General features: G+C 38.2%; 1 protein-coding gene and 1 long non-coding RNA gene across 4 annotated transcripts; both read left to right on the top strand.

Moving 5' to 3' along the window:
• The first annotated feature begins 381 nt into the window (after nucleotides 1–381).
• Nucleotides 382–20,942, top strand: LOC117942194. Its single transcript, XR_004656090.1, has 3 exons — nucleotides 382–396; nucleotides 804–805; nucleotides 20,843–20,942. It is a non-coding gene; the product is annotated as an uncharacterized LOC117942194 (long non-coding RNA).
• Nucleotides 6,223–20,524, top strand: scn2b (sodium channel, voltage-gated, type II, beta). Of its 3 annotated transcripts, none has more exons than XR_004656088.1 (6): nucleotides 6,223–6,497; nucleotides 13,929–14,089; nucleotides 14,195–14,411; nucleotides 15,900–16,092; nucleotides 19,013–20,064; nucleotides 20,183–20,194. XR_004656088.1 is itself a non-coding variant. In XM_034867534.1 (5 exons), exons 1-5 carry the CDS (start codon nucleotides 6,422–6,424, stop codon nucleotides 19,041–19,043), a joined length of 678 nt encoding a protein of 225 aa, XP_034723425.1. In that variant the 5' UTR covers nucleotides 6,223–6,421; the 3' UTR covers nucleotides 19,044–20,524. The 3 variants fall into 3 exon arrangements, 1 of the variants encoding a protein (XP_034723425.1); XR_004656089.1 differs by adding an exon at nucleotides 18,433–18,496 and having other exon boundaries at nucleotides 6,224–6,497; nucleotides 19,013–20,524; XM_034867534.1 differs by having other exon boundaries at nucleotides 19,013–20,524.
• Nucleotides 20,943–22,363: the final 1,421 nt, after the last annotated feature.

The raw sequence follows: 22,363 nt of genomic DNA, 5'->3' as shown, positions 1-22,363 counted from the left end.
TTACACAGGTACAGGTACAAGGCAACAAAATGCAGTTTAGGTCTAACCAGAAGTGCAATAGCAGTAAGTGCAGGATATACAATGGTTTCATATAGAAATGAATACTATAAGAAACAGAATTTTACAGATAAATTTGTCCTTTGAATATAATATAATATATAGTTATATAGATAACAAGTATTGTTACAGGGGTAGCCTAAATGGGCTTCATTCAGACCTTAACATTAAGTGTTTTACTGTAACACGTCAACAAGATTCAACAAGACATTTTCACCTGGCTATACCCAATGTTTACATCTGTTTTGATATGTATGCCACTTAGCACATACATAATTAGATTATGCATCGTTTGCCCATGTTGACAAAAACTTTCAAAAAACTTGCAATACATTTGTGGTTTGTCTTGGGGCATATAATCCACTCAGTAATCTTCATGGTGATATCTAAAGGTTAAAATCTTTACCCTATTCACGGGAGAAAAAGAATGAAGAGACGTATGAATAGGCTATATTTGGGTCTTTTCAAAACGTTCCCCTAATGGGATTCTTCAGGGCATTTTTTTCCTTTCTTAGGACATATTGAGAATACAAAATCAGTTGAGTTTGCTTCTGTTACAATTCATAAAATGACTGGACTATTAATTATGCCAGGACAACCCCAAAACTTCCAACACACACAATGATTATCTCTGAACATTTACACACGCAGAGATTGTATATTACCTTATAGCCATGTGTTGAGCCAAGGAGACAACTGAAAGTAATGCAAATACTATATAATAACTAACACTCACATGATGACAGCAGTAAATGTTGTTTAACCAGGCAGGAGAACCTTGCATATTACCCTGTTGCCACATCAAATCCCATTTGTTAAGGGTATAGTTCTCGAAATCTGTCACAGACAGAAGGTCACAAGAATTTAAGCCTTGTGATGGTACGGCACATAACACAGACCTAATAGATATAGATAGATAGCCTTTATTATTAGACTCATGGTCCATAAAATACAACAGCAACAACAGAAAACATACAGATACACAAGACAGACACCAATTAAAGCATATTATTACCAATTAAAACCTATTATTAATAGAAATAAACAGATAGGATTATACATAGGCTTACTGTAAAGACATAGGAATCAAGCGGACAAGGCACAAAGTCTCAGTGTCAACTCAGCCACAAAATAAGTAAATAAAGAATAACCTGAACTTGATTAAAGCAACACCAAAGCACTTTTCCTCTTTGGTCCCCCTACAGGTTGGAAGCGGAATTGTCTCATTCAAACTACGGAGCTGCTACCTGCGGTAATCTTTGGTATTGCTTTAATATATTTGATGGACAGCTGTTAGCTAGATAATCAACTGTTGTTGTAACTAAAATGCTCTAAAGTTAGTCTTTTGTTAGTTACCAAACACCTTTAGTTACATTACCAAGCTAACCACAATTTGAACTCAGTAAGACAAAGTCAATAAATCAGCAGTGGCATCTTCTGTTAACGAGACTGGCAGTTGTACTTGTTGTCACCTTGACAGATGAATGATATCTCTTCCTGTTATCCCATTGAACATTTATACTTTTAACATTTCTCTGCCTCTGTCTTATCCCCCTCACCTCTGTTCTCATGTGTCTTTATCTCTTGTGCACCGTATCTCACTTGTACTCTTTGTTCAGCTCTAATGGATTCATTCTTCTAGTACTTTTTGTAACTTTTTCTCCCCAAATGCCTTTTCTTTCTGTCACTCCCTTCACTGCTATTTGTTCCTCTCTTGCTTCCCTTCCCGTTTTTTGTCCTCTCATCTTTTGGTTATCTGAGGACATGTTATAGCATAATGTCTCAGGCTACAGGAGGACTTTTAGAAGTCAACAAGAGAGAGAGACTGCCATGGTCTCCCAGATTCCTGCACGCACGCACGCACACACCAGTGTTTAACTCTCAAATTCCCTTCAAAGAGCTTCACTCCCACAAGGCAAGATGCCACAGAGAGAAAAACAAAGAGATAGAATGTTTTCTCTCCATCCTCCCCTTTCCTTTTCTTTCTCTCCTCCTCTTGCTGTAGTCCTCAGTAGTTCTCTGCAGTGCAGTGCAGTCCAAACATGCAGAGTGATCAAAGAGTCTGGGGTGTCAGAAGCAAGGGACAAGACGGACGTGTGTGGAAGGCAAGATGAGAAAGGGATGCAGGAGGACAGAGCTGTCAATTAAACATTCTATCACACTGAGCTGAGCTTGTATCCCAGTGGCACACCAGTGGACTTCTGATCTTACCTGGAGGACCATCAGTGTACTATCATACCTTCTTCTCTGTTGTCACCCCTAGGCTTTCTATGTCTATATTCAGGGGAATTTTTTGATGAAGATTGTAGAAAGATAATTATGACCATAGAAAGATGTCCATCTATCCATGCTTTATTCTAGAAAACTTTCAAAATTATAAAACAAATGAAAAAATTGATGGATATTAAAAAATGTTTGCTTATAATTGCAGAGACCATCAATAGCAAGTTGAGGGGAACGTTCTCATTTTCTCCCTCCCCAATAAAGAATAGCATTAACAGGTGCTTTAGTATTGAAACTATGACATGCTGTCAGCCTAATGTATGCATCTAGTTGCCACTTCAATAAAAATGTATGTAAGCTAACTCTAATATGACACATCCCCCCCCCCCCTTTTTATCTTTGACTTTAATGCTGATACTGGTGCTTAATAAGCTCAAGGAAACCTTGTTGAGTAGATTTGTTCAGAAAGAAGTCACTTTCCTAATGTTTAAATGATGACAGCATTATTCCAAAGCATTTCTGTGTGAATCATGGAGTCACAGCACCCTCTTCTGGATCCACAGAGAAGTAAGTTTACAGGTGTGCTTTTAATGTTCGCTCATTTTACTAACAACGTACTCAAAGAATCATGTCTAATTTGCTCTTACTTAAGATTAAGTGTGTTTTAATCTCCATGTCAGACCTCTGCGAAATTTAGAGAAACTTAGACTAAATGCTGGTAAAAACAAATCTCAAGATGTATCAAGAAATATAGAGTGCTACACTAAAACACTCTTCCTACTTTCTTTACTCATTCGTCTCAACCATTCTCTCAGCTCCTCAGGCGGGCGGCTCCTTTTCTTTCAGCAGTGAAAGCCCAGTATCTGAGTGACCAATCCCCAACCCCTAGATTTAAGGTGTAATTGAACAGGAAACTATTCACACTTACTGCGTATAATCTCACATTGACTTCTATTGACAATTTGTATTAAATCATGTCTTTGTCCATGTTTGTAAAATTGCTATATTGACATAACAAGTATATTTAAACACTATGGCATGTGATAGCTTGTCAGCACTGAGGGATTGATCACTCCACAATCACTTGAAAAGGCATGGGTGAAAAGTAAACAATGACAATGTACAATTTAAGCGAATGATTGGTACAACTAAATTATTATTCTCTTTGTTTTCTGTTATAGATGTTTTTGTCTTGTATATGCCTTTGCAGAGAGGTGGGCTCTGAGTTCTACAAATATACAGTTTATCATAGCTCACATCATACACAGTACTTACTGCGTCCCAAAGCCGGGCCAAGGTGATTGATTGAAGAAAGCTGTCCAATGTTGGTCCTTCAAGGCCAAGCTGAGCCTTCTCATCCTGCCCAAACCAGACAGTCTAGCCTTACTGAGATCAAAACTAATGGGAAATACAGCTGCTTCTCTGTGATCCTTTGAAGTCTAACATTTCTGAATTTAGGTTTCTGCAAAAATTACTGTAACTGTGATAAACTAGGTTAAGTTTTAAGAGGCTTGATTTTACAGAACAAGTTGTGATATTTCAAAAGCACATGATGAGATACTGGCAGTTAGTGTATGATGTCAATGTTAAATAAATGGCTACAAAATGTTTTGGCTTGCTATAACTTAGTAATGATTGATTGGCTTGAGCGTGCAAGCAAAAGAATCTCTGGTTAAGTTTGCTAATCAGTGGACCTACCCTATCGGCAGTGGTTGACTGGCTTTAATTAATTGATTATATTTATTTTTGGCACATTGGCATAGTTCAGTGTGTGTTTAATTGCTAAGATGCCCCTTTAGGTGCATGATTTTTAACCTAACCTCAACTAAGGTTCTGTGATGTCATCATCAGAGCAGTGTTTCAGAGGTTATCATAAAACAACTATAAGCCAGGTTAATGAGCTGACTGTCAGACATAATAACCATAACAAGTTACTTACCCAACATAATATATATATGTATAAATATATAGATGTATATCTATATATTCTTATTTATATATCCTAAGAAACAAATCAATGTATTTTATATATTTATATCATCTTCTTATACCACATATCCTAAGAAAACAAATCTTCTTTAAAAAACACAATCAAATAAGTCTGGTGCTGGCAAACAATCTGTGGATCCAAAATAGAGAAAACAATCTATTAATATGACAATGAAAACAGTCAGCACAACAAAACATTCAATTTGCAGGGTTCTTTTTTAAACGTACCATGGTGCATTTATTTTTTACAGCTAGAGACCCTTTCACCCTGCACCTATGTGAGATCTTTTAAACTATTACATTAACAGACCTCTTACCTCTGACCTTCTGCATCAAATAAGCAACAGTCAGTACAGCAGTGATTCACTCTCGTACATTATCCCTGCTGCTGCTGCCTAGCAACAAAAGAGCATTCTTTATAACAATGTGTCTTCTCTGTGCAGAAAGAGGACAGAGAGACAGAGAAATAGAGAATAGTTATTATGTCATTCTTTTGATTTGCTTTACTTTACCAATGTTTGTTTTAATTCAAAAAGTATTTACTGATTAGATTGTGCAGCTCTATAAACAAATGTGTAATCAATCAATACAGACTACTGAATACATGTGTGAAGTAACAGTTTACACATTGAGAAATATTCAGGATTTAGCTCCAACAATTGTTGCCTTTTGGAGTAAGTGTCAGTTAAAAAGTAACGAAACAAACTGACAACCCAAGTCCAGGAATTAGCCCCAGCTAAAGTGTAGAAGTATCAACCTCAAAGAAGATCTTCCTCAAGACAAAGACAGATGAGCTACACGGTCTGACCGAGCCTGTAGATAAAGTAAGTGGACTATGTGATTAGACAATATGAACACAGACTGGCAATCAGCCCACGTTCTTGCTCTTCCTCTTTCTACTCCTAATGGCTTTTTGTTCAAGCCACTCTTCTAAGTGGCCCTCTTGCCTTACTTCCCCTCTCTCCCTGTCTTAGCATAAGTGCCTCTTCCTCACTCCTCATTTTCTGTTATTCTCCTCTTCCCTCTCCTCTACTCTGACATCACCCATTGTTTTCTGAAAAATGACATTGCATCGCACATAGCCTACCCCGTCTTCCTCCACCCTCTCTCTTCATTTCCCTCTTTTCACCAAATGTACCCTGTCTGTGGTACCAGTAAGTAACATTTGAAAACACAGACGCTAAGGTGAAACATGTGACGACCAGTTAGTGTTTGTTTATTTTATTTCCCAGTATCTTCTTCTCCTCCTGCCTCCAACCCAGGAAGCATGGATGAAGGAATTGATTAAAGGAGGGAGCACGGAATGGTTTCTGCTTATTTTTTTGTTTGTCTGCACGGCAGCCTGGTTCCTCTAAGAAGGGCCTGCTTATCCTTATGACCCTGTGAATAGTAGTGGCTGTCATGCACAGTACACATGTGTGACAAATTAGAGGAAGATCGGCGTATAGTGCGCTAGTTGGGCCACCATCAAAATCTTTAACACCTGTGGTTGATGGGTTTTAAGACTATTTATCCAAAAAACATTCACTCATTTGGTGCTTTGATGATGTTGGAGGAGAGACTGTCTAAAACGTTGCTCGGAAATACCTCTTAGTGTTCAGTTTGGTTGACATTTGGTGACTATGATGGCTATGACACATAGAGACAGACTGTTTTAAAACCAGCCAAGGTAATGTATTGGCCTAAAATTGTATTTTGTGTCAGGTGACAGTAAAAGGAAGTTACTGTACAACATAGTCAAAATGACATAGTTTGTCCACCAGAGCCATGAAAGAAAAACTACAATAGGCCTACATTTGTTAGGTTTTCCCACTGATTTACCCAAGGTTTCACGTTGTCACCCATTTACAGCATGCGTCCATTTGATTTTTTTCTATTCCATTTTGAGCTTACGTGTTGCTGTTGGCAGATATCCTCAATTTAATTTCAGTGAGCTTCCTGTCCTGCCCTCCCTCCTCCACTTACGTCAACTAACCGACAACCATGAGATCGACCGTCGTAAGGCTACAGACACTGCCAGCCATGTCCTGCCTCTTAAACAAAACAAAAAATTACTGTTTTTAGCATTTTAACGCACACGCCAAGAGCAGACTTATTGCTCTATTTTTCTAGGGATATAAGCGTCATTTTTTTTAAATAATAAGGATAAACAATGTCTTCCCGCACGCAGGAGAGGAGGTCTGGCGTTCAGCTGGTGAGCGCGGCGCTGCTGCTGCTCTCGCTCTCCGGTAAGACACAAACAGCCAAACCGATCGATGATCTGATACATTGATACGCGGATCAACAGTTCCATTTTTAGGCCTTGTTGCTCATATCTGACTGTGTGTGCAGAGAGAGAAAGAGAGAGGGAGATACTGGATGTAACGTGTAACTGTGATAAAATGTCGGTTAATTGTCATCCCATTATTTACCCAGTTTGATAAAAACCATAACTGAAAACCACATTGTTGTGGCTTTCCTAGACGGTTTTTAGGTAGAGTGATCAAAAGGAGACGGAGGGGGAACACAAGTCAATAATCTATAATGACTTGTGTTCCCCCTCCGTCTCCTTTTAGCCTCTGATGACAGCTAATTGAGTGTCCTGGTGCATCACAGCTAATAAGGATTACGATGCACTATCCCACTAATAAATATTGTCTCAGTCTGCACATAGAATCATAGTGTGTACAATAAGTAGGTCTTTGTGACTCAGTGTTGTGAGGGATGGACAGAATTAGGCCTATCATAAGGTGCTAACAATGTGCTTTTATTTTTAGGCCTTCTATTCAGTAGCAGATAAATACAATTGGTTATGGAATCATCTAAATAATAGGTATATGGACTTATGTGAACACATTGGAGAGCAGATGTGAACGGTATCCGACCCAAACCAGTTCATGGTAATTTACAGATTAAAAGGTATCTACCACATCAAAACACACACTCCTGATCACACCCACAGCATCATCACTCCAAGCAAGGAGGATCAGACAGGCTTAAACATAAAGGCAGTGCAGATGTATATCCGGAAGCATCTTCATCATCCTGTCTTATACAAGCCATTGTTGTGGTGAGGTATATCAGTGTTGAGCTTGTATAACATACCCCCCTTCCTGCTGCTGGCTGTAATTGCAATATTAATGACACAGTGAGGCAACTTCTAATATGCACGTCATAAATGCACAGTATGCATTTGTGCACACTAGTAAAACTTAACAAACCCGAGTCAAGTCGAGGTTTAAGAACCCAAACAGGACACAGGATGTGAGGCTGGGTCATCATGCAGGGAGAGATCCTTCAATGGTTAAACCAATGTAGTTAGGGAGTGGAAGGTATTTTTTTCATGGTATATAGAGAGAAGGGTTGGATCATTGTCTGAATGATTCGTTATTGGTCGATTGTTTACGTACACAATGAGTCAGTCACTGAAGATAGTGTTTTCCACAAAGTAAAAGTAATGGGGGGGAAAGTGCATTTATATAAAAAAGGATTGTATAATTTCATGGAAAATCTAATTTTCATCAAATGTCATCACTTTATTGTCACTTTCATTCTGAAATGTTTGAGTGAGAGAGTGAGGAAACACTAAGAGTCAAGAGGACAACGGATTTGAATGTTTTCTTGAAATTGTCCCTTTTATTTACTTGTCTCATCACATGTTGCAGTTCAGTTTGGAATTTACATAGGTGAAGTAATACCAATGTATTATTGGATGTTCTATCAGCACCCGTTACTTTTTTACCTAAGCCAATTGAAAATTGAAACCTTTTAGTTTACTGTTGCTAGGATGCTTGTTGCATGGAGATGCTGCTAAGGTACAGTTGCTCCTTTCTTTATACTTCTCCCTCTAGAGGTTCCTCTTTTAACATATAAGACCCCGCATGGACTCCCACACTCAACACACCATTCTTTCTGCGTTCTTTTACAAACAAACCTTTTTACTTATTGTCTTATGTTGCTGGTTTTGTATTGTTTATTATGCTCTTCAATAAAATGAATACATCTCATACATAGGCCTCTCACTTTGAAATACCCCAAAAATAAAAAAAAACAAATCCTGTTATATTCTTTAATATCTGAACCCATCAGCCATCTGTGACTTACTTTAATTTAATATATTAATGTATATTCACAGTTGAGAAACAGTGGGTGCTTGCTTTATGTGCTGAATAACAGATGTACCCTAAATTTGGCCATTAAAAGTGATGCAAGAAAAAGGTTTTCCCCACTGATCAAATAACAAAATGTTGACTCATTTGCCATAAACACATACATATATCACTCAGTAGTTTTATAAATATAAAGCTTCACTTCAGAAAAACATCAACTGTAGTCTAGGCTAACAACAACTTTGTTAGTATTCCTGTAGACTTCTGATACTGCTGCAGTTTCCCACCAATAACCTTTCTTGCATCAGTGTTTTGACTTTGCTCAGAAATCCCCAAAGTTACAGTTCCTGTGGAGAAGCACTAGAGGGCAGCAGCACACTGAAAAGAAAAGGCATCTCCTGTTCTCCTGACTTCTGGCAATCAAAATTACCAAAATTCAGTCAAAACTTGAATGCAATTCATTTGGTTTCTTGTTTTACTTTTATGCTTATCCTGTATTGGATTGTCATTATGTTCGCTCTGTTTACTCCTGCTGTATAAAAATGTATCCTTTGGTGTTCTTGTAACGCAGAATTAAAGGCTTTATCAATGCTTAATGCAGGAGAAAACCACATTAGTTAATTAAATCACTTTAGAAAGACAATTTGAATGTGTAGGACAGTTTTGAATTTAATTTTTCAAGTCGAAGGTGAACACCACCTAAATTAAGAATTCCATGTATGTTATTTCCATGTTCAAGGACAGATCCATCAATATTTGTGAACATGACAGCTATTTTCTATTAAAGCCAGAAACCAGAGAAGTATGTTTAAAACTTGTAATGTCAGTCATCAAGTATTAAGTCTAAAACTGCTCCATAGACACTGAATGGGAGGATTTTGTGGACCCATGGATTGTCTTTTTAATACACAAACAAGCTGTATGCATTTGTAATGTTCTCAGTTTTAAATAAGAAAATGTACTCATATACTCGGAACAACCCTTTGGATGCTCTCAGTCATCAACATCTTCCTAATTCATTGCTTATGGACACTTCCATAGCTCCACACTTTGAATTTGAGTTTTAGCACTCTGGTTTTTGGATTTGTGAGAGTGTTTCTCTTCAGATTCCTGTCCAGAAGCTGTTTGTTTGTTTGGTGAACAGTAAACTGAAATGTACAGTAACTGATCCAAAGCATTTGACCAAACCATGTATGTTCACCTTTGTACTTGTTTATGTTTCTGTGTTTTTATCTGGATTTACTTCTGCTTTTCAGAATTTTCAGTGTACTGTAGCTTAAAGCAGCCAGATATTGGGACTTTATTATATTAAGTATACTCAACTGTCAATAATGCATAACAGTGAAAGAGTGGAGGGGAGATAAGGCAAAGGAATGGAAGGTACTTTTTAACTCTTACTCCTTCCAGTCAATATTTTCCATATATGGCATTTTCTGGTGATCATAAAAGAGAGTGGGCTTTTGCATTATTACACCTGCAACAATGCAGACAAATAAGCTCAATATTCTAGATAATGTGTCCCTGTCTGTGCTACAATTACAGACATATCACTCTGCAGGCTTTTAGTTTATTACTTTTATATGGTTTTAGGACTGATTGCTATCCCTGTCCAGTCACAACAAAATCTGAGAATAGCTTCTCCATCCCGCGGGATTCCTGCAACTCCTCCAGGAACTACTGACATACTGTATGCTATAGTTTTGTTGTGAGCTGATTGACTGCTGACTGCCCCTCCTCTTGATACCTGCACAAGGAGTACTGCAGTGTGTATAATGCCGAAGGACTTTCTCCAAAGCAGGGGGTGCTAGTGCTAAGCCCTGCAGTACGGAATGCAACTGGATCCCAACTAAACAATACATCTATAACAATTTCTAGTGTCAACATATCATCCACAAAACATTTCTAGGCTTTACATGTTTTGTTAAGTAGTGGAAGATGTAAACATTACTAACAGTTCACCTTTACATTTCCCTCCGGTGATAGGAGACAAAAGCATAAGTAATGGCAACACTTGACCTGAAAAATGCTCTGAGCTGGTGGAGCTTTGCTGATCCACCACCTACTGCCATCTTCAAAATACGAAAGAGTAAATTATAACTTAACACTTAACTCACACAAGCAAGGGTTCAGATGCCAAGCAGCAGGATAATTAGAAACTAAGCAAAAAACAAATAATGTCTGGCCCCACTAAAAGCAGCAGAATAATTGTTTTTTCTTGCACCCCCCTTATCTGGGATCAGTTATTGTCTAACTCCTTGTGATGCCATCACCATTAGGCCAATATTGCCGTGGGGACATTTAAGGAATGTACACGTGCTCCCAGTTAAAGTGCTTTGTAGAGGCTCTGTGGTGAGCTCTAAGGAAGTGAGGATCAGAGGCTAGGACCCCCCCCCCCAAAAAAAAGAAAGCAACAGGGCCCTCACTGAAGCTGCTGAAAGCCGCTGGCTTTAGCTAAAGACATAGACCTAACTTGGGCAACAATATGAAGGACACCATATTGTGTTGCATAGTCCTCTATAGAGTTGGATCCTTTCAAGCAGGAGGTTGCCCATTTGATAACCCTGAAGTGTCAACGCACTCAAGACCAGCATTAATCCATTAAACCATTCTGGGCCAGCATCAGTCATAACCCTATTCAACACCAAACAAGTGAGTGGTGATACTTGCACACCTCAGTCGTAGAATAGGACCGAGCCTCTAAATACTTAGCCACAAAACAGACCGCTGTGCCTTTAAAGCAGCTCCTTTAAAATCTCTTTTGAATGGGACCTTCAAAGGATAGCTGTGGTGTTATCAACTCGGTTCTCTTCAGATTCTGAAAGCTTTGTCCATGCCTTCCCACAGATGCCTAATTGGATTGAGGTTGTCATATTTAATGAAACTTCCCTGGCTAATCCAAGGATTGTAGATTAAGTAACCATACTTTCTGTTAAAAGGAAACACATTTGAGCATACTCTCTATGGGAAAATGCGTCTGATTGACAATGTTGATGATAAGTTGTGGTGGCTCTCTGACACTGTCAGCCATGTAAATACAAGATGTGCGTTCCTTAAGAAGTTTTTAGACCAGTGAGACATGACAAATATAAGTAGCATATGTTGGTCTGTACTTGCATTCCTTTTTCAACCAACGATGTAGACAGACAGGCTTTTTTTTTTACTATTCAAACCTTTTTACCAATATACACCCTTAGGTTATAAAACACAATGAAAAGGTAGTCACATAGAGTTAGTTAGATAAGAGGAATGGAGAGTACACAGGAAAGCTGATGTAACAAACCAACCGACCATTTATCCTTTTTTTTGCATTGACCTTGTGAGAGTAGCAAACAATGGAGGGAAATAGAAGTAAGAGAGAGATTGCAGGTAGTAATGGAATGTGAAGATAGGGAGAAACATAAAAAATGTCATATTGTGGGGTCAGACAGAAGAGGTTGTAGGGAAGAGGCAATAAACAGTGGACAAAGATGGGAGGGGAAGGAAGGAGGGGCAAAGGGAGCAAGGAGTCGCATGATGCTGCTTTACTGCAGTATTTCATCTGTTAGCAAGTCTCTGTCTCTCTCCATCTCGGCATCTGCCTCTTTCTCACTATCCAATGTTCTGCTGAGTCAGCAGGAGCCTGTATAAAACCGTTTCTCACACTGTGTATGGGTTGTAGTAGCAAAGGCACATATATGTGTATGCAGTGCCAGTGTGTATGCAGTGATTACATCTTTGTGTCAGTGGTGTCTGCTTGAATGTGCTGGATATGGGTACAGCTGGGTCAGTATGCTGGGATGACATTGACATAGCACAGCTAGCATGCTTAGCTCACTGCTGACAATGCACACCTTGTAGGAGGGTGTGTATGTATGTGCATGTGTGTCTTAGCACGCGCGAGAGAGATTGAGAGCGAGAGCAAGAAGCAGATGCGCTGCAATACAAGACACCTGACTGGGGAACTGTGAGCATGATAAATATTGTGTGTGTGTGTGTGTGTGTGTGTGTGTGTGTGTGTGTGTGTGTGTGTGTGTGTGTGTGTGTATGTGTGCGTGAGCGTGTGTGTGCGCGCGCATGTGGTGCAGAGAGGCAGGCCTGTGGAGTGGTGCAGCAGCAGTGGGAAGGGAGCCAGAAACACTCGACTGCAGAGGAAAGAAGTGCAGAATCTCATCAAGCACGCACACACAAACACACACATGAACATGCTGAGAGAGGCACAGAGTCTGCATAAAGCCCATGCTAATACATAACGTTAGAAGGGAGGAGAAAACTTGAGGAAACTAAACAACATTTTTATTTCATTTAAAGTTACATTATTTATATTCAGTTGTATGCTTTTGACTTTCATTTTAGAATTCAAGAAACTTCCTTAAGTAGCTTAGTGGAGCAGTCTAAGCACATGTTTAGCATAGTTAGCTACTACTGTACAAGTTTCGTGATCATGAGATCAAAAAAGGACACTTTTCTTTCAGTGTTCCATAGAATATGCTATCCTGCAATCCCTCATGAGAATTTAATCAACCGCAATTATTGTTATTACTTTAAATACACTTCTAACAACAAATACTTACTCCTCTTATCAAGAAAGAAATAACATTTAAAAACAATAAATATGTGACATTGACTAATTCCACTTAATTTTCATTAGGCCAAATGTGTAATTGCCCAATCAGTTACAAGCAAAATCATCATACATTTTTATCAAAATCACTAAATCACTGAAATAATACATTTGACCACTTTCGATTTGTTATATTTTACTATTTCTTTAACATTAGGTGACAGTTCAAACATATGTATCACCCCTTCCTGATTTGCGCAAGTGATACACAAATGAATGTATAACAATTAAAATATTACAATGCTATAGTATCACCAAAGGCGCACAACTGATCACAATGAGAGGATGCCAAAAACCCTACGGCTTCCACTTCACTTATTAACCTTATTATTTCCCACATGGCGTTTGACGTAATTTGACATGATTGCAGGAGTTTGTTCTGTGAGTTGAGGAATTTGCATCACATGACTCTCAGCCTGACAGACAGTACTCTTCAGATGGAGTGCAGAAGAAGAGTTACATGGATACATGGAAAAACACATCCTCACTACATACTGGCATACTGCTGAGGAGTTGCACTTTTTAAGTTGTTTAGTGTTCTATGCAAATTCTGTTTGTTTTACAGTTTGGTTAAACAAAGAGCCCCACAAAATCCTGTAACATGTATACAGGTGTGAGATAACCTTCAGTTTATATAAATTATGTATGTAATCACTAATCTGTAGATGATGATAAATGGGGTAATGCAGTGTACTTGGACTTAAGAATTTTGACACAAGACTTCAGTTGCACTACTTACACCAGATGTACTGTCAGCATATTGATTTTACCAGAAAAAAGATCAAACATCAACTATATACTAAATATCTTCCTACACCAAAAATGTGTCATGAAGTTCCTTTTCATTAGGTAAATTTAACTTCCTTTATATAAATTGAGTCAACTGTGTTTCAATTGTTACAGTTTCAGATGTTTTATTAATAATTGTCTATTGATGGATTATTTTATTATAATTTTTTTTCTATTCACAGGTGTTTCAAGCATGGATGTGCTCATTCCAAATAACATTAATGCACTGAATGGAACAACTATCAAAATCCCCTGCACATTTACTTCCTGCTATAAGATGGATGTTAGCAGGTTTGCCATGAACTGGACCTACCAAGAAACACTTAATGATACAGAAGACATGGTAAAGTGGCTTGCCTTTATGCTTTATGCCTTTATGCTGACAACTAGGGTGTCAACATCTGAAAAGTTTAAGTCTGTTCTGCTTTCTCTCTCTATCTGTCTCTAGTTTATGACATTCAATAAGAAGAGAGGAATGGTGCCTCTGCTTTCAGACCGGTTTGGCGACAGGGTGATGTTTGCTGGAAACCTAGATAAAAACGACCTGTCAATCACCTTATCAAATGTTCAGATCGAGGATGAGGGGATTTACAACTGCTATGTGAGAAACCCCCCAGACCGCATACAGGGACATGGTGTCATACAGCTCATTGTCGTGACTGAACGTAAGATACTAATGCTACACCTTCTAAAGATATTAAATTGTTATTGTCTATAAATGCTAAACCTTGCCTTCAAGATTCACTCCCTGATGTAGTTTTACCTGGCAGCATCCTTCAAATATTCAAATGTACCCGCAGCTCCCAAACGTATGTGCTATTCAATGCTGATCCTAATTTAGGAAGTGTCTTTTCAAGGGGGAGTGCTACAGATGTTACACTTTAATGTGTTAACGCCGTGGTGGTTGGTGGGCGTCATTATGGATTCCACGTAACTTCTAGGCATGTCTCGCCCTACAAAGCAGCTCGATTGGATGGGTTTAGGCATTGACTTTGAGTTGCTAAGATTAGAATTGACACCTGAACAAGTCAGGTTACGTAATCTTGCGTAAGCATGAACGCCTGGCCAATGGTAGGGTTTTAATGAAGGGGGGGTCTTGCCTAGAAGTTTTAGTTTAGTTAGTTAGTAAGTTTGAAATCTGAAGTTATGCTACCTCTCCCAAAAACTCAAGACAAGATAAATCACTGAGTACCCATTTTCAACTGCTTGACACTATCAGGCGGAGTTTTACCAGCGGTTGAGCAGAGAGCTTCGGACGCTAGCGTCATTCATCTACTTCCCATGCTGCAGTAAACCAGAGCCGGTTGAACATTGACAAAGTTTCCCTTAAGTTACCAGCTAACGCTAGCGCTAGCAATCTGGCTTGGTTAGCGTGGTGCTACTGAACGCTGAAAAATAAGTTTCTAGGCTACCAAAATGTTACAATTAACTTTTGAGGAAGGGAAGACACAGTGAGAGGGTCAAAGTTCTAAGACAAAAACACAGACAACAACCAAAAAGAAGTTTGTACAGCTCTCTAAATGTACACAGTTGCCATGGTTTTCTAAGCTGCCCCTGGAGCGCTGACACAGCACTATGGATATAGATCTTTTTTTCTGTGAAGAGAATGGCAGAACCAGCTAACATTGCAAGCTGATAGCAGTTATGAATCATGAATAAAATGTATAGTTTTTTGTAATCAGCTGTTTACACCATTGCAAGGTACAAATGGACTAAATGCATTGCCATATTTTGACAAACATAAGTTTGAAATACTGTAATAAACCCCAGAATCTGGACTTGCTATATTAAATGTGAAATTCTGTATGTGTTGTTAAAAGTAATCAATTGTTTTGTGGTGCACTGAGCTCTCTTTGCCACTGTAAGGAGAAATGTACTACTATAATCAGATATCTGTGTGTGTGCGTGTGTGTCCTAGAGAATGAGGACTTACTGGTGATGAGTCAGCTTTTTACTTGACCCACAAGAAGTTGAACTTAGTCCATCAGCATCTCGTTCGTACCCACCCACACACACATTAGAGCCAGGCTAACTCAGCAGCACTTTCTTTTTTTCCACTCTGTTTAATCAGCCCAGTAGAGCTTTTAGCTAGCATTGCACTTGAATCCATGCTTTGTCACCACATTTTTAACCCTTTCCTCCCCTCTCCTCAGTTCCCCCTCCGAGGGATTCAACCATCGCAGTGGCGATTGGGGCATCAGTGGGTGGAGCATTAGCTCTGCTGATCCTTTCCATGGTTGTAGTGAAATGTCTTCGTCGACACAGGAAACAGGAACTGATTTCAGAGGAGAAGATGGAGGAGGAGGGAAAACTGGAGGCTGAAGGTGTTGCAGAGGAGGGAACCAAGTAAGAAATCTCACCACAATATCCTTAATCCTCCAGCAGAAACCACCAGTAGCACAAGATCAAAACATAGCTAATAGTATGCTACTTTTGTTTTAGTGATACACTAATATTTTTTGCAGCTTATGTTCTGCTGGCATATGCTATTCATGAACATGTCATTTTAGTTCAGTCAGTTACCTCTCCCCTCCAGCACATGCTGATTCTTCATGGCATATTGCACTGATTATTATCATATGCTGTGACTGTGTGCCAGTCATAAACAGACTAATCTTACTAAAATATGCCAATGACTTATTAAAGGGTAACTTTAATAATGAATAATGGATTTCTTTTTTACCTGGACCTAACTTTCCTATGTTTTTGAAGCTAAGTGACTAATGGTAACAACAATCTTTGACATTGGTCCAGTATTGAGCAAGACCACTGCTGTCGGCAGTTAGCAAAACAAGCTACAATGTAAGTTAATAGGGAAATTCGGCAAGGTTCTATTTACGTTCACAAACATGCTTGTTATGTCACTGACAGGCTAAGATTAATATTCTAAGTGTCTGACAACACTATGGAAAGGATTTCTAAGGAGGACAACCTTTCTTTTACGGAGTAAGATACTTTTTTTAAACATAAAAACACCCGCAAAGTTTAGTTTGCTAAAGCCACTATGTAAATAAACAGTAACTTTAGCATTGTAAATAAAACAAAATAAAAAGGAAAGTCCCTTTTGTGTTGTGTTTTCACTTTTCCAACAATCCCAACTCTAGTTTTGGTTAAAATAAACACACAGTTTACATGTGAAAATATGTTGGCACATTTGCCCTATAAAGTTACACTGCAGCAAAGGTTTGCGGCTGCTAGTCACAGCGGTCTTGCTAAATACTGGACCAATTTTAAAGACTGATTTAAAAAAAAAACAGTTATCCAGTAATGTTATGCCTAGGTGGCTGGCATATGCCACTCTAATGACAGATCACGATGACAAATGCCACTTCTTACATGAAACAATTAAAAGAAAGAAAGAAACACTTGATATACTCTAGCAAGTATTAATATTCCAAATCAGTAGCATTTTTGCCCATTTCACACAGTAGTTACTTACTGTAATGGGCTAACTGCTAAGTTGGTAATAAGTAACAGTTTAACAATTATATGGCTTGTTGTTCAGACTATGTCAGATTTCTGCAGGCAATGCTAACAGTACAGAGTTAGTTGCCCTTCTACAATAGCTACCACAAAAGTATAACACTGGCAGTTGCATGGTTATCTTCCAGTTTGTTTATGGCATAATGTAAGCTATAAGTGGCATTTCCATGAGGAATACAGCCGCAGCAAACCAATAGTCAGCAGTGGCACACTGTATGGCAGTAAAAATTCAGCTATAAGTGGTTGCTGCCAATGGTAAGTGTGTTGTGTCATTTTAAATTATACATGCGTGTAAAACAGCTGCAATATTCAGTACCAACAGTCATTAGTGGCTTACCATCAACATATGCCACTAAATTAAAAGTTGTATACCAGTAAGCGCTTTGTGACCCTTTTTTAAACCGAAACATCTTAATTATATGGCCCAGGCCACTGGTCATTTAAACTGAAACATTTTAACTATATAGCCCAGGCCACTGGTCATGGGGCTTAATTTCATATCTTTCTTCAGTATGGACTAGTCCATAGCACATATCTAAAAATTAAAACACACTAATAAACATCTACTCTTATTTCCCAAATCACTTCAAGGTGGAATGTAGTGTAATAAAAACACAAAGGTATCTAGCCTTTTTTTAAATGCATGATCTACCATGTCCTGGTGTATGCCCAGCAGTTTCTTTCCCAAATATTATTTGTACAAAAGAAAAACCACACGGCTTAGACACCAAAATGTTGTGTAGTGGTTCTTATGTCTGCAGACCCAATCACAGTGTTTCTTTACAATAACTCCTGGATAGAAAACTCCTGCGTCCTGTACAAACAATGAACCAGTGCTGAGCAAACGTGGACGAGAAACTTGATAGACTCTTATCTCATTCATCTCACTCATTCCTCAAATGCATGTATAAGGCTTTCATATGTTAACACTTTCATTAACACTGCATTGGAGACCTAATCTATCTGTTGGGCCACAGACTAAAGGATAGGACAGCACTAAAAACTAACAGTCATTTTGACCAGCATTTGCTGTTCGTAATGCTCGATTTGGTTTGTCAAAGACCCTAGCCCTAGCAGCAATAAACAAGTTTGCACTGTCTCATATCCCCACAATTCTGCCATTTGCCTACCAGGAAGTAGCCTTCTCTCTCTATTGACTGAAAGCTAACTCGTTGTTGGGCATCTCTTCACTTATATCTATAGACAACCATAGCTGGGTCATCTGATTGAACCAACGGCTTGTGGAGCTCTCACCCCCAACATCTTGGTAAATACCTGCTCATGTCAACCCATCTGGACTGTTTATGTTGTCTCTCATGAACACCGTTGTCTGCTATAGAACACGACTTGGACAGTATGGAGAAAAAGATGAAATACAACTAATTTTAGTACCCACCAAAGTCTAAGCAAACTGAAAGGACACTGCTATGTTTGCATGTTACGTTACATATTGAAATTAGCCACAGTAATTGCAATGTGGCTGTAGCATACAGAACCAGAACCTGTAGTCATTTATCAATAGATTAACTTGGAAGTCTTCTCTCTGTCGATATAAGACTGTGGTTGTGCAGTGTCTTCGAAAGTGGTAAAAAAAAATGTGTATATGCGTGTATATGCAATATGTGTGTGTGCAAGTGTATGCTTTTTTTTGTGTGTTTTGCCCCAGAACTCACCACCTGCTGACTTTATCTCCAGAGAGGCTTATCTATTGAGGCTTCTTCCAAAAATATTACTAGCTAAGGTCAAAATATTGTTTGTTCTCTCCTCCTCTCTTTTCTTTCAGACATGTGCACCCCCTTCCTGAAGATCTATAGTAACTACTGATTTGATCATTGTCCACCGATACCGTGTGTGTGTGTGTGCGTGTGCGTGTGTGTGTGTGTGCGTGTGTGCCAGTGCAGGCATGTGTGCTTCTTTGTACAGTATGTGTGTGTACTGATGCGTATTTCTATAGGTCTGTGTGAGATGTGTCTTTTTCCTCTAAATAAGCCAGTGGACTCTTTTCTGCAACCTAACCATTAAACACAAATTACTTCATTCAGTGGCATTAGAAGTAGATCTCATAATAACAAATGGCATTTTCATTGCACACTATAGGACAGGGTAGGGTTGGGCGTTATGACCTAAAATGTATACCACAGTTTAATTTTAATATAAAACGGTAACAATATCACAGCATCACAATATCTAATTGCATTGCCTGTAGTTAAATCTATTATTAATAACGTTACTAGTGGCTACGGAGGCAGAGCTGCGTACTTGATGGAAGTTAAAACCTGCACACTGCATAGTAAATGTTAAGTGTATATCTGTTATGTGATGGTAAATTGTGCTGTTTGCGCCACAGTCTCACAACAGCTTTTTTTGTGGGGGTGAAATATTTTGGTTTAACATACTGTGAATCCAGTGTCTTGCAACGTTGCCTTAAAGCAATGTCTCTCAACTGCCTTTATAGGCACCATGTCTTACCATTGGGGCACAGTTGGTGCATGTGTATGTCCTTTCACCATTGACGTTTCTTATCTAGAGACAACTGATTGTCAGTAACTCAACTAAATGATGTTTACTGTACATGTCTCAATGATTAGCCAAAAAGCATTCTGAAACATTCCTCATGTCTGTGCAATGTTTAATTACAAAAACTATTGCCCTGCAACAGAATCTGTTACTGTACTTTGCTTAATAGACCTGTTTTCACAGCAAAGCACAGGTGTACTACTAACATTAACAATGGTTCTGTTCTGTTCAAGCCAAGACAGCAGCTGTGTCCGAAAACACTCCCTATTTATCATATAGTGCACTATATTTACCCTCCGCCATTTTCTGAATTTTGAGGTGCTCTCAAAAATTCAATATCGCTATGGAACAAAAAAGTACTTTGTTTGGCTTTATGAAGTTGTGAAAATTATAGTCCCATGATATTACTCAGTGGTAACACAAAATTAGCATGAAGTGTCTGAAATTTTATATTTGGAGTAGTGAATAAACAAGGGTTTTCAGACAGAGCCAGTGTGACAGAGAGCCAGCATGAACAATACCAGTTCCCTGGCTGAAACGGAAAAAGCTAAATGGAATTCAGCCATCATTAATGTTAGTATTTACACAAAATTTACACAAGTTTTTCTATTTTGACCTGTCAAAATGCCTTCTGGCAGTTGAAGCAACATGTTTTACATAATCTCTTTATTTTTTGGCCCTGCCTATGTCTTCTGTATGTCTTTATGTCTTCATCCACTTTTTGGTAGCATGCACAAAGATTTATTTTAGTGTAAAACGGGATTGGTAGGCTTGTGTTTTTATTGGTCTGATGATTAGTCAGGTTGCCTAAATTACCAACTGCACTGATTACCATGCAGTAAATTGAAATGCTTCTGTAGTACTTTATGTGGAATCCATTATAAATACAAATACAAACTTATACAAACAGCATAGCCAAATCTTAATTACTACTAATATGTCATAAGTGGTTATATCGCCCACTCGTATGACAGCTAGGTCTGCCTCCATCCCGGCCCTATCTAGTGGAATGATATGCCTGATTACAGAAGTATGAGTAGCATGCAAATATTTCAGTTGAGTCTGTTATTTACAGGGTTAAAAGAAGTTTTTATAGACTGCAGACTTTGCATTGGGAAAATTATCAGTGACAGTGTTGACATATCCTCGAACGGATTCTTTCCTACAGTTCAAATGAAGCTAGCACTGAATGAGAAGTATGTTGTTACAGATGCAGTGAAGTGAATTATTGTTGACATCATGACAGCATTTTTGTCAAAGTCAAAAACATATCAAAGGAACAGGAACAGGAACCTGCTGAAAACCAGTTCTTGAACTGAGTCAGGCCCGTTTGCATTATAATGTAGTGTTACTTTTTGACTTTCCTGTATAATAAATATGAAATGAAATGAAATGAAAGACAATTTAAAGGAAAAAAAAACAATTACAGCCACATACACATAATTCCTGTTTGAGCCAAACAATTAATGTTAACGGTAGGAATTAATAATGTATGCCCCAACAGAAGATGCACAGAAAAGTGACCAAATTATTCAAATAAATATATGAAGCTTATGTCCATAACTGAGAGACTGAAAAGAGATTACTGACAAAAACAGGTATGATTTGTTATTTTGGCAACTAAAGCATGTACATTGTACTATACTGCCATAACTGCATGTTAAACAGTGCATATCAGAAAGAAAAATATTATTTAAAAAAAAAGTAAATAACTTCCATAAAACCACAGCAATGTGGGCCTAAGCTATAGTATGTTTAAGCTTTCACTCTATCAATCAGGTGGCACTATTTGTCAATACATACAGTATATATAGTAGTATTTTGCATGCATATTTGATTCATAAAGTCTCAGTAATATTTGGTTGCACATCGATGAGTTTCATCTGCCTCCTGTAAAATATCAAAAAAAGTTTCAATATGTCATAATATAAAGAAAACAAAAAAGCTTCCGCACAAATTATCTATGTCTTTTTATTCTAACTCCAACTGGAGTCGAACTGGAGCCCTATTTTATAGAGATTTTAAAAAGAAACACTTTAAACTGAGCCGTTGCACCTCAATAAAACACATTTTAGTGTGTATTTTAAAGCAGATTAATATAGTACAATTATACAGGTTTTAAAACTTACATCCAAGCTTTGTCTCCAAAGTAATACCTTTACCTCAACACTGTAGATATTGTTTTGCACATTGACACATTTATACCAATTCTAATACCATACTAGTAGAGATCATGTGAATATAATGGAAAGAAGGAAAGCATAAGAAGCACACTTTAATAAGATAGTATATTGGAATGTGTGGCTGTCGGGCATGGTGATTGTATGGTTAAATGGGAAATGTGGTGTGGTGAATTGTTTTATAATTTATTTGGTTGGAGCACCTTAAATGTTAAAAATGAATTACATTCTTTTGAATAGATAGACTATTTATTATTGTCTTCTTTTACATGTTGCAGCATGTAAGCGTTGTTTGTCTCTGAATGTCCTATGACGTCATAACTTTAAGGGTGTGATGACAGGCCAGCGGTCTCAAGCTTGTTAGCTGGGTCATCCAGATATTGGCATTTCCAAATCTGGTGGCTTGGCCAGTCCTTGTTTCTGATATTGTTTAAAAA

This window comes from Etheostoma cragini, chromosome 3 (genome assembly GCF_013103735.1).
Source record: "Etheostoma cragini isolate CJK2018 chromosome 3, CSU_Ecrag_1.0, whole genome shotgun sequence".
In the NCBI taxonomy this organism is placed as follows: Eukaryota; Metazoa; Chordata; class Actinopteri; order Perciformes; family Percidae; genus Etheostoma; species Etheostoma cragini.
This window is presented reverse-complemented; position numbering and strand designations above follow the sequence as displayed.